Source organism: Egretta garzetta, unplaced genomic scaffold, assembly GCF_000687185.1.
Source record: "Egretta garzetta isolate BGI_Z169 unplaced genomic scaffold, ASM68718v1 scaffold354, whole genome shotgun sequence".
Taxonomy (NCBI): Eukaryota; Metazoa; Chordata; class Aves; order Pelecaniformes; family Ardeidae; genus Egretta; species Egretta garzetta.
The window spans coordinates 3497540-3510841 of NW_009259593.1; the positions used below are offsets into that span (position 1 = coordinate 3497540).

At 36.3% G+C, this 13302-nt stretch overlaps 1 protein-coding gene across 3 annotated transcripts in view; it reads left to right on the forward strand.

Moving 5' to 3' along the window:
* Positions 1–13302, forward strand: part of ZNF507 (zinc finger protein 507) — a 23298-nt gene that overhangs the window by 2952 nt on the left and 7044 nt on the right. For 2 of the 3 annotated variants that reach the window (XM_035893566.1, XM_035893567.1), the window contains exons 2-5: positions 638–2769; positions 3921–4026; positions 9542–9656; positions 12018–12122. In XM_035893566.1, the coding sequence (XP_035749459.1) occupies positions 638–2769; positions 3921–4026; positions 9542–9656; positions 12018–12122 (2458 nt within the window). The remainder of the gene's footprint in view (positions 1–637; positions 2770–3920; positions 4027–9541; positions 9657–12017; positions 12123–13302) is intronic. The other variant, XM_035893568.1, reaches the window with a different exon arrangement.

Here is a 13302-nt window from a genome sequence, read left to right on the forward strand (position 1 = left end):
ATTAGTAGCTTTTCTAGAAAATGACATTTATAATAAGTATGATTTGACATTTGAATGGTCTTTAATATAGTTATAGCAAAATGACTGATGCAAGTAAATACCAGAATTACTTTCTTTTCCTAACGTTTCAAGGAAAAAAATTGCTTATTTTTGTAAATTATGTTGTTGCAAATTGTCATTTGCTTTAGGAGACATCAGTGTATCTAAGTATGTTAGGAATACATTTTCATATCATATCATGGCTCTTAAACATAAATATGCCAGTAACTATTGATTGGTATATTTAAGTGTCTAGCATTCAAACATGTAGTTCTCGGAAAGAAAAAGACAATAGCTGTAACAATGCTAATCAGCCTATACTTGAAAAATATTTATCTTGCCGTTGTACAACGCGGAGGCAGGCAGTTATGGGCTCTCTTGGAATTATTCTGTTTAGCTGTATTGAATAGCATTTACGCTATCCACTAAATGTCCTCAAAGTCTTTGGCTATTTTTATAGCCATTTTGAAATTTTTTATTAAGTTAGTGGCATTAGGCTTCCATATTTAGTAGAGGGAGATACCTAAATAGTACTGGGTTGTATGTTTATTATTGTGCATGTAGAAATTTAAATTTTTTATAAAACCCTTTCTCCTAGGTATTATGGAAGAAGGAAGCAGTGTTGCAGTACTGATGCCAAATATTGGAGAACAGGAAGCCGTGCTGATTTCTGAAACAGTCATTGGCCCAACCCTGCAGAACAATGAAGATCAGGGAAAATGTAAAACTGATCCACTAATCCATGTTATCCAGAAACTAAGCAAAATAGTCGAAAGTGAGAAGTCACAAAGATGCCTTTTAATAGGGAAAAAACGTTCCCATCCTAACGCTTCTGCACAGTCCTTTGATGCAGATGATCTTTGTGAAATCCCAGCTAAAGCAATTGAGCTATCTGTTATTGCTACTAAAAAGACTGAAGAGTTACAAGCAGGTTATTTTGTGACTGAATGTCTTCCACAAAGCAAAAAAAAGGCGACGTGCTACCAGTGTAGTCTATGTAAGTTCCTATCACCTTCTCTCTTAACACTACAAGAACATATAAAACAACATGGGCAGAAGAATGAAGTGATATTAATGTGCTCAGCATGTCATTTTGCTTCTAAAAGCCAAGAAGAACTTGAAACCCACTTCCAAAATTACCATGAGAATGATGGTAAAAATAACATCCAGACAAAAGTGCAGCAATGTGTAAATGCTGCAAGTTCATTTTTGCAAGGGCCAGTGGAAGGAAGTGTCAAATCAGGGACTGATCACACAGGAAATCTGGAATGCAAAGATGTAACTCAGTCTACTCATATGCCTGAAATGGGTAGGAGAAAATGGTATACTTATGAGCAGTATGGCATGTACCGATGTTTAATTTGTCGGTACACTTGTGGTCAGCAAAGAATGTTGAAAACACATGCTTGGAAACACGCAGGCGAGGTTGATTGCTCCTATCCTATCTTTGAGGAAGAAAATGAAACTACCAACTTGTCAGAGACGGTTGTAACTCAGACACCTCATAGCATGGATGCAGTTGTTCTTTCTTTGGAAAACAGTGAACTTGATATCCATAGTGAATCTTCTCTTCAACTTCAGATTTGCAATTCTGAGCAACTGTCATGTAAATCGCCAGTAGGAGCAAATGTAAAAGAGGAAGAGATATTAAATCAGCCTCTGGTGCATTCTCCTACTACAGAGGTTTTAGAGGAGACTGTGTCAGATACAGAACAGGACAATATGATAACTGACAGCCTACTTTCATCAGCACAGAAAATCATCAATTGTAGTCCAAATAAAAAGGGTCATGTTAATGTCATAGTAGAGCGTTTGCCAGGTGCTGAAGAAAGTGTCTTACAAAAGCCTTTCTTGATGAACACTGACATTGAAACAGAAAAAAAATTAATCTCGGAGGAGTCCTGTGTGACCTGTGAAGAACCTGATGAAGTTTATTGTTCAGATGAAATTCAAGAAGTAATAATAGGATGGAATAATACTGAGAAGAAAGATAATGAATTAAGCTCTAATAAAAATGTAACAACTGATGAAAATGTGCCTCCTGCACGAAGAAGGACAAATTCAGAGTCTTTACGACTGCACTCATTAGCTGCAGAAGCTCTTGTTACAATGCCTATCAGAGCTGCAGAACTAACAAGGTCTAACTTCAGGACTCTGACAGGAGGAGATGCCATGGATGCAGGTACAGGACAGGGAGAAGCTGATGGCCCATGCATGGCTCATTCTAAAGTGGTATCCTCACTTAAGAATCCTTCAGAGGAGTTTACTGGTTTAAACAAAAGTGAATGTGCAATAGTTGAGATACAGAAAGAAAGGCCGGAGTTATCAGAAGCACCAATTAAAATGGGCATCAGTATGTCACTACTCACTGTCATTGAAAAACTGAAGGAGAGGACAGATCAGAATGCTTCTGATGATGACATTTTGAAAGAATTACAAGACAACGCACAATGCCAAAATGCAAATGATACAAATATTCCTGGAAGTAACCTAGTAGAATATATACCTAATGTAGATCGACCTTACCGTTGTCGCCTCTGCCATTATAGCAGTGGTAATAAGGGCTACATAAAACAACACCTGAGAGTCCATCGTCAGAGGCAGCCATACCAGTGTCCTATCTGTGAACACATTGCTGACAACAGTAAGGATTTAGAGAGCCACATGATCAACCACTGCAAAACAAGAATGTATCAATGCAAGCAATGTGAAGAATCCTTTCATTACAAGGTAAAGTTCTTTCCTGTACCTGTCTATAATAGCTAAATAACCTATTTTGCTACTTTTTTTAATAACTGGTGATCCCTCTTTCTAACTTAATTCAGTCTGACATCCTGGCTTCATTGTCATTACAGTTGGGGATTACTGCCAGCAGCACTTTCCAAATATACAATTCAGCTATAATTATACTGCCTTACCCACTGAAATAAACTTGCTTCCTCACACAAGTTATTTTCCTGAGAACCACCTTATGGACGTTTTAATATCATGTTGTTTTTCTGCCCACATGTAGCAACTACAGGAAGAAATGGAAGCATCCGAGAACTTAATAGTTGAAACTTTAAAAGAATGCTCGAACATGCCTGCTAGTTGTGAGTGTGTGCAAAAGTAATTGTGGCATTTGGGGGTAACATGAAACACTTTGAAGCAGAAATTCTTTTCTTTTTTCCTCTGTTGTGTTGGGCTGGATGTTTGGTAGAACTTAAATCTGAAAGATTACACATCAGAGTAGAATAATGTACTTCTGCCATTCATATAATCATTATTTCAAGCATTAGTGCTGGTGAGTGTGTTCCTATGTACTCTGTTCAGTACTCAGGAATATAGAATAGATAGCACCAGTATCTAGCTGTACAACTGAAACTCTTGTAGGCAGTGGTAGTACATTTTTTTCCCATATTTACTGTTGTTTAGGCCTAGTTTGAAAAGATGTACAGGTGGGGTAGCAAAAGGCTCTCTCTCCCCTGACCTTCCCAAGCAAGTAGAAACAGGCATAAGATATTCTTAAGTCACTAGGGAATATGAAAATTGCCATCCTCTAACCTCTAATCTAATACTGCTTTTGGAGTATAATAATTCTGGAGGAAGAACTATTTGCCACTTGTCTATGGGAATGGGGGGAAAAAGGAAATTTATTTTCTAAATAAAAACAAATCATATAATCCTTTCAGTCATTCTCATTGATTCTTTATGTTTTTCATTAATGTTATTTACATTGTTTCTAGTAAAATTACCTGAGGGCTAATCGGTATAGCTGTTAACATACATTTTATAACAGTTGTATTAAAACTTGAGTAACAATGTCACAAATGATTGCAATACTTGACATGACCAGTGTATGTTTGTAGTATATATTTAAACATGGAAAATTGTTTTTTCAGAGCCAACTGCGAAATCATGAGAGAGAGCAACACAGTCTTCCAGATATCTTTTCAACAGCTACATCTAATAAACTAATAGTTTCCAACGAAGTAGATGAAAGAGAAGGTACTGTTTATATTTACACTTGAAATTATACAAAGTCACTCATAACATTACTTCTGTTTGCTCTATTTGTATAAAACTGGTTTTAAGATCTCATTCATGCTGAAATGTTTTCATACCTGTTTATAACCTTAAATGTATGTTCTTTTCACTGTGCAAAACTTATAATCAGTTTTGAGATATCTTACTGATGTTTATTGGTAGATAAGATATTTTTAGCTCCAGTAGTTTGACCTTGTATTTCTTCATAAGAACAACTGGTATGAGTATTACTTTGAATTTTTAAGAAAAAAAATATTTTTTTCCTTCCTTCGTCAGCTACAGTATTTTCTGAATCACCTACAGTAAAAGAAAGCCTTTTTTTAAACTCACTGTGGTAATGTAGTTTGCTGTGAGTATATACATACAATACCATCCATTCTGTGTTTAGAAATTTATGTTTAATTATAGTAATGTCCAAAATGAATCATTTGTTTTAGCCCTAGAGAGGCAAATGTAAGGCCTTCTAAAAATGCAACCTGTATCTGTAGTAGTTGCCAGGGTAACAGTAGGTATGCATTTTCTAAATGTTTGTTTAACTGTATGTCTGCTTATAATTTAATACTGTTTGTTTTAAAAAGAACAACAACAACAAAAAAACCCCAACCAAACCCTTCGTGTGTTAAGGTAGTGAAATAGGGGAAAAAATATTCAAATTTTGAAGTTTAGGAGAAAATGCGGTCTTAAAATCTTTGCATGCATCCTCTGGTGAGTTGAAGTTACTGAAAATATTTACAGCATTTTTATTCTGAAGGCAACACTGTAATTATTAGTATTCTGCAATTTTAGAGTACTGTGGCAAAATACTAGTAATTATATCACCTCCAAACAACTATGGGCTGAAGTGTTTCCATTTTGTGCACATAGCTCTCTTCCGTCCTAACCGTGGTCTCCTGTTTGGTTAGATAGCAAAATGTGCACTTGAATAGTACTTAGATTGCAGTTGAAATTTCTGGGTTCTACTCTCACCTCTACAGCTGATCAGTGAGTGCAAAAGTAATCATTGACATTCATGCAGCTACTTGTGAAAAAAGGTACTAACCAGCATTGAGTCAGGGTGGCTGGCTTGAACCATTAATGATTTGTCTAAAGCAACATGGTATATGTTAGAATAAAATAAGATCCTTAACTCTTGACTTCTGCTCTCAGCTCTCGCTGCCTCTTTTGCTGGCTTTCAGTATACAAGTTAGAAACTTAGAAGTTAATTCCTTATACAGCCTCAGGTAAAATGACCCTTCCCAACTCCTTTTCGCTCTCATCAATGCAGAAGGCATTTAAATTCAGGAAATTGAGCCGTAGCATGTATTACATCCCTAAGACCTAAGCCTGAGAGAGCCGTCTGAAGTCAGGGGGAGACAAGAAGGCAGCTAGGGAGGGTCTGCTGGTAGTGGGAACGTTCCCCATTAAGTAGTGGGGTTTTTTTCTTCAGAAGAAATAGCATAAATGTTTTAATGGAAGTGATAGGAAATAAAACATTGTTCATTTAGCTGGTTACAAATATCTGTGAGCACAGCTTGGACTATTACTTCTGACAATGTTTTCTTTGTTCTAAACCACTATTTTTGAAGATGTCATGATACAGGAATAACTACCTTGCAACTCCTGAAACATGTCAGATTTTGGGGAATACTGTGCCTTTTGAGCTAGAGTCCTTTTAGGTGACTGAAAAACAAGATGCCTATCTGCTTTTGAGAGTAGCAGGTTTTAATAAGGTGGCTTTAGAGTTTATATCCTGATATTGTAACTTAACTTCCATGAAAGAGGAGCCCCTGTTCAAGAAAACTGCCTGCTTTCAATTTAATCACCTTAGATATTTTTTTTAATATTTTTTGCTCATTATTGTCTTATAAAAGTGTTACAGACATGCACTTTAATTAATTGTTTACCCCACATGAAATTTAGTGATGTGGGTTGAATGAAAACAGTTCTTCTTTTAAACTTTTATTAACTCATACTGTGGAATGCTTACATTACTTCAGAACCAATTTATAATCAAATTGCACCACCACTGCAGTACAGCAATCTCTTGTCAAACAGATGTCATCCCTATAAAGCGACACAAAACAAAGAAGTTTATGGCAAAGCATCTGTTTATGTGAAAGATGCCTGAGCTGGAACAGTTTCACTTCTTGTTTATGAAATAGTTAGTCCTAAAAGTCTCTTTATTCATCGTGGTTGTACAATAAATTAAAAGGGAACATTATGACACTGGATATGATCAGATTGTAAATGTCTAATAATGAAGGAATAGGGTAATAAGCAGCATTACAGGAGCACCTGTTACTGCTGCTAGAACAAAGATCCGTCATTTCCATGTTCACTTTTAAGAGACCTGATATCCTCCATCCAGAAAACAAAAAAGGCCCCCAAAACCCAAAACGAAAAATAAGCCAGTGGAGAGGGTGGGGGACACGACTGCTATTTTGCAACAGTGAGAGTTTACATGATGTATTATAATTTATGTGCATTTTGTTGAAGGAATAACTATAAAGTAGTGATTGGTATAAATAATTGCTCCTAAGTGTGTGCTACCGGGTGGTTAGCCACTTATAACTATGCAATAGATAATATGTTTGCATAATGCTTTAAAAAATCTCATTAGATACTGTTTGTTTTAAGCTGCCTGCCCCATAAAATACCAAATTTGTAACAGAAAATACATTTGGAAACAGTTCTAAAACCACAGAATTTAAGATGGAAGACCCATTCAAGTAGAGCATGCAGTAACTTAGCTTTCACACGACCCCTGATCTCCCATAGATCTGCAGCCCAGTAAGTGTCTTTGTATTCATTTGAGGTCTTCTACCTAAATGTGCATTCATCAAAGAAAAATTGTAGAAGTATAAATTCTAGAGTCTCCAAGTATGTAATTAAGATTGTTTTGATAATTTACATTAAAGAAAAAAAACTAATAAATTTTACTATATGAGCATATTGTAGAAAAAATTCTGATATATTTTGCTTTAAGGTTGACTTGCAAAGACTGCATGTTATATGTTACTTCCATACTACTTTTTATAAGAAAGCTAGAAGAGTGAGCACTGTGTCATGTTTTAAAGTAAAAAATATAAAATATTTTTCTGCTATCTTTGTACACACAGAATTATTCAAATTTTACTTCAGACTGGCTTTGTATGCAGATTGCTATTTTATTTCATATGACATATTATATATTCTTCAGAATAACCCTCTGGGGTTATTAGCCCTACCTAATTACTTTGCATCTTGAAGCAAAAGTGCTGGATTCTGGAGTGAAAGCTTAATTAGTAGTAATTTTCCCTTACTGTTTAAGTTTTGTGTGACTGTATCTCTCAGAATAATATATCTAAAACTTTTTTTACATAATTCAGTGCCCACCTATGAAAAAAAAAAAAATCAAAGTGAAAAGTTGAACTTCCATTTTGGATGACTCATTCTACTGATTTATTCTGCTATGTCTCCTTAAAGCATTTTACCATAAAGATTCTTAATTGTTGCTTTGATAATGAAAAGATTCAGTCTGGGGTATTGGAGTCCAGCATCATCAAGAGGAAACTCCAGAACAAAATTATCTTTACAAATCTGCTCAGTATTCTGGACTCAGGAGACGGAAGTTCTGTTTTCACGATAAACTCTACAGTTCCTCTTGAGTTCAGTCTGCTTGTCTCATTCCTCCCTTGTTTAGCTAAAAAAGAATTGGAATTCAGGAGGTGATAAAGGAGGGGGGTTTGGTCAGTCTTTATTACTGAAAAGAAGTTCATGGCATTTGGACCTAACCAGAGATTTGTCTAAAAAGTCTACTTTCCATCTTTTTGGACAGTCACTTATTTCAAGTTTTTCTCTTTTCAAACTGCAAGTCAGAACAGTGACAGACAGACCATCCCCTCAATGTGATGTGGACCTTCAGTGCTCTTGACCTTGACAAGCCATTAACAGAATTCTTCAGGATTCAGAATAGAGGGATCCCATTTGGGAAATCAGAACTCACATTTTTCATGGAGGGGAGTTATTTTTGGTTTGGGGAGGAGCTGGGAGGCTTGGGAAGTAGATCACCCGCTGATAGTATCAGAGTTCTTAAGGCAAGATGTACTTAAAAACATCCAGCTAATACACCCTTTTCTATTCCACCTAGGATCTTCTGGTAGTAGTAGTACCACCTACTAATAGTAAACCTCTTCCCAACACAAACTAATGATTTGTTTGTGCTGGAGATGAGCTTCATATAAGCATGAAGAGTTTCTGAAGTCTGTTCTTGCAAGATTTGAGTTTTACTTTGTCTCCCACACATTACTTATTGAATTGTGTATTTGTTTAGGTTTGGGGGTATACTTTAGTAATGATCCTTACCCACCAGAGAAATTCTCTAAGGATCTCCATCAGAGTTTCTTCAAAGCCCATGTATGTAACTCAGAGTAGTGGCTTGACTGTTCAGCCAGCTAATAAGAATTTGGTGTAAAGATAAAATGAATTTGAGCACCTTACTTGCACTTGGTAAAAAAATGGAATTGCTTAGGCTAGTGAAGAGGTTAGATGCAGAAAGAAAACCCTTTGATTTTAGTTCAGTGTTTCTTTTGGCAGTAGTGCTGATTTAAACAGTTCCAACCTTGGTGCTTCTTCGTGTTTCTGCTGTTTCCTCCTTTGGGGAGTGCATGAAGGCTGGATGGTAGGCTGGAATAGGAAAATGACCTTCATAAAAAATACCATCCCTCTTCCCAAATGTTAATATTTGAACCCAAATCAGTTCCATTATTCAGTGAGGGAGCAGGAATAGGGCTGTTTAAGTCTACACAGTTACTTCTCAAAAATACTCAAACTGTGCACTTGCGGGCACACATTTTCCTATGTTAAATTAGTCATTAGCCTTTGTCTCCGCAACCATTAATTTTTCAAGAGTCTCTTTCATTCTGAAAGAATGAAAAAATGATTTTTGTTACAATTGCTTTTTAGTATTTTGGAGAAGTTCCAAATTATTTCTTAACACATCTGGTCAGTATCTATTTTTTTTATCATCTCAGATCCTTCTGTAAGTGTGAGTGTATGTGGATGATAAAGAGGATTTAGATGCTTTGGGAGGCCTTTTGCTTTTCTTTTGTATGTTTGCCAGTTTGAAACTTGTCCTTTCTCAAAGCCCCTCTTTTCTTATGATTCAATCCATTCTGCAAATCACTTTTGCTGTAACACAGGATTTTAACCCAACTGTGGGAAGAAGGGAAGTGTCCACATAGAAAGAAAGAATGTGTTTTCCTAAGATTTTAGTAATTCCAGTAAATGGTAGGGTGAATGCAGAACAGCATGGTAAATAAACTATGCGATTATCTCTATGTCCATTGCCAGTGTGCTTCAGATCCTTTAAAAGTATTAAATATATATAGATATTTGAAAGTATTACTTTAAAATGTTAATTCATGTTTCATAATTCAATTGTGCTGAAATTATCATCTGAGAACTCCTTACAATTCTGAATGCAACTCTCTAAAATAATGGATTTTGTTTCATACAGGAAGTAAGTCTTCAGTTCAGAAACTGTACAGATGTGATGTATGTGACTACACAAGCACAACTTACGTTGGTGTACGAAATCACAGACGAATTCATAACTCTGATAAGCCATATAGGTAAGTGTCTCAATTATTGCTGGCTAATGCCACGTGCCTGGTTTACTTTTTTTAACTAACAAGGTTACTTGATTGCTCATGCAATTTTGAAGATATTGTTAAAGAATTTCAGTTACATAATTTTACTGCAAATTTGAAGGAGCCACACTTGCTTGTTAGCTCAAACGATGTAATTAAGATTTGCTAACTTTTTCAGGATGCATCTTTTGCTATAGCAGACTATTGCTTGTTTTCAGTTTCAAGCATTCAGATGTGGAAAGGGAAATACATTGTAATATTGAACTTTGGCCAACAGTAATAATATATTTCTCAAACTTCATGCACACTTAAGTTCATTTTGTATTTACTTGATTGCAAAGTATTCTCCATTGTCATATTGCTACTTTGCACACTGGTATCTACAGAGCGTGGCAAAATTCTGCCCTTGTTGCCAGTTCCCTCATTTTTTCACAGGTTTCAAACAATATTCATACACTCAGGATCAGATTTTATAACTTTTCTATATGGATGTTATAAGGATTTATATAGAAGCTTTGATACCTAAAAATCACATGTAATACTGTAGCTCAGGTCCCCAGCAGAAAAATAAATTGTGCATTTTTCTGTTGATTGCTGCATAAATTCCTGCAGATTCAGTCTATGCTCATTCAGTGTGGATCTCTGTCCCTCTCTAGTGGCTAGAAAATAGATCTGAGTTAATAGAGTTTTTGAGCTAATATCCTTCTATCTTTTTAGTACAAATTCTGGAAACTCACGCCTTGAAATGCTGAGCTCAGCCAGAGACTTTCTCTTTTGGATAAACAAACCCACAAGACATGTTATATTTTGATTTGTGCATTATAATGATATCCCAGAACACTGGCAAAAATTTGCAAGATGTTTGCTCAGAGAGCAAATGTGGAATACAGATAGATTTTTTTTCTGCTCAGAATCTTCCCTGTTGCCGTTATTTGTTACTTAGTGGGGTTGGAACAGCAGATGCTGTAGAGTGTCTTGTATATGGGAGCTTTCTGAATTGGTGTTAGCCAGCCTGCTTGATTTAAGAACCCTTGAAAATTTTCCATTGGTGATATAGACTGCTGCATACTAAATTTAAGCCTACTGATCTGGCTTGCTTTTCTTATTATTTTTTCATAAACCCCTTAGACAAATCTGCAGGAGTGGTAGGATACTTCAGCCACGGCCTAAAAAACATAAAGATCCAGTATTTATGGTATTTCTCTTTATGAAATCTATATTCCTCAACCCTTTCATAGTATCAGATAGCAACCTACTGTATTGCTGCCTTTTTTATAGCTGTAAACATATTTTATTATTTGTGTGACAAAAATTGCTGGAAATTAAACTGTATAGCCTCCAATGATGCATTTTCGTATATTTGATACCTTCTGGATTTTAATACTGCACAATTAAGTCCTTTCAAAAATAAAGTGAGTAATCTCAAGTTAAGTGTCCTGCAGTCTCAAACTGTTTCACACTGTAGACCAGACTTAGTAAATATTGGACATTTTACCGTTTCAAAAAAAGAAACAACTAAAGTCCTAACAAATATGCAGAGTTTTAGCTGAGCTTGATGGCTTCTGTTTCAATATGTTATACACCGGAAGCTTGTGTGGTAGTGTATTGATATTTATGAATAGCATAGTATTTTGTGTAATACCTTAGGGTCTAAATCCAGGGATCTAAATCTAGATCCAGACAGGTTTATGGATTGTTTTTATTCAAAGATATTGTGACAGAAGTAAAAAAATAAAAATGTAGACAGCATGATGCGACACACTTGTCTTAGGGCACTTGAATCTACATATATTGATCTTGTCCCTGACTTCTATTTCAGATATAATGCTTTGAAACCTAGATGTTTTATTACTAAATAGATAGTTTGGCTTTTAAAATGTCATGAGAAACATGGCTGCCGCGTTAAGTAGAACATGTATTCTTGAGGAACAAGACTCACTTCTAAATGCACTATGTCCCCTATCACTCTTATGGTCATATTCTGCCTTTACATAACTTAGCCAAGCAACTTGCATTGGGGCTGCATCTATTCAAGTGCATCCACAGCTCCCTTGTACTTCGTGATGCTTACCAGCTGCAGTAGAGGTACACAAGATAAATGTCAGGAAGGAACATCATCCACGTGCCTAGTGATTCTTGCTCAAAGGTAGAGGCTTTTTTAGGCTGCAAAAGATTTTCATGGTCCAAAAATTGGAAGTTAATGTCACCACTTGGACTTGAGTAAATATTGTTAGTCTTTAACTGTAGTCTCTCCAGATACCTTTGCTTTCTCATAGATTTTTATTTCTGGGATAGTGTTAGCAGTTAATTGTCAGATTAGTTTACTTGTTGTTGTCTCTTTAGATGTCGAGTATGTGACTTCGCCACCACAAATATGAATAGCTTGAAATGCCATATGAGGCGCCACCCCCAGGAGCATCAGGCAGTGCAGCTAATGGAACAGTACAAGTATGTAACAGTTCTAATTTGGCAAAAACCTGTGATAGTAGTGATTTTGTTATGTTAAGATACAAAGCAGAGTTCAGATCCTTTTTCTTTTCCCTCCTAGATTCATTCTTGTTCCAGTGAATTTATTTTTTTGAGAGAGAAAGAGATTTGGTATGGCATTCCCAGGTGATGTTTATGCTAGCTAATTAAACATGTCCATGACTTCCCTCTGGTATAGTATTCAGCTTTTTCTTTCCAGAATGGGGTGGTTGCATATAAACTGCCTATTGCAAGTAGTTTCTGGACCATGTTAATTATCAAAGCATGCCTGGAATTGTTTGGGAGAATGCATGTACCAAAACCATGCCAGGGGCACTTCAAACATTTAACATTATAGATTGTGTCGTGGTTTAACGCCAGCTGGCAACTACGCCCCACACAGACGCTCACTCAGCCTTCCCCCCTGGTAGGATGAGGGAGAGAATCTGAAGAGCAGAAGTAAGAAAACTTGTGGGTTGAGATAAGAATAGTTTAAGAATTGAACAACAAATAGTAATAATAATAATAAAAATTATAATAATAATAAAAATAATGAAAAGGAAAACAACAAGAGAGAGAAAGAGAAACAAAACCCAGGAAAAACAAGTGATGCAACTGCTCACCACCTGTTGACCAATGCCCAGCTGGTTCCTGAGCAGCAATCGCTGCCCCTGCAGCCAACTCCCCCCAGCTTATAAACTGAGCATGACATTATATGGTATACCCCTTTGGCCAGTTTGGGTCAGCTGTCCTGGCTGTGCCCCTGCCCAGCTTCTTGTGCACCTTCTCGCTGACAGAGCATGGAAAGCTGAGAAGTCCTTGACTTAGTGTAAGCACTGCTCAGCAATGACTAAAATATCAGTGTGGTATCACCTTATTCTCATGCTGAATCCAAAACATGGTGCTATACCAGCTACTAGGAAGAAAATTAACTCTATCCCAGCCGAAACCAGGACAGATTGTTAAATTCCAGTACGCAGGAATGTTCTCTGGCCTTGTTTAATATCCTAGTCTAGGCCCAGCCTTTGCATATACATGTTAGTTAGAATCCAGATTGGCATCATGCTTCCCTAGTTCAGAGTTAGTATGAATAGTCCTTATGTTTAATTGATGAGTGTCCTTTATAGTCTGTCCATAGATATGAGGGGGGTTATATATATTT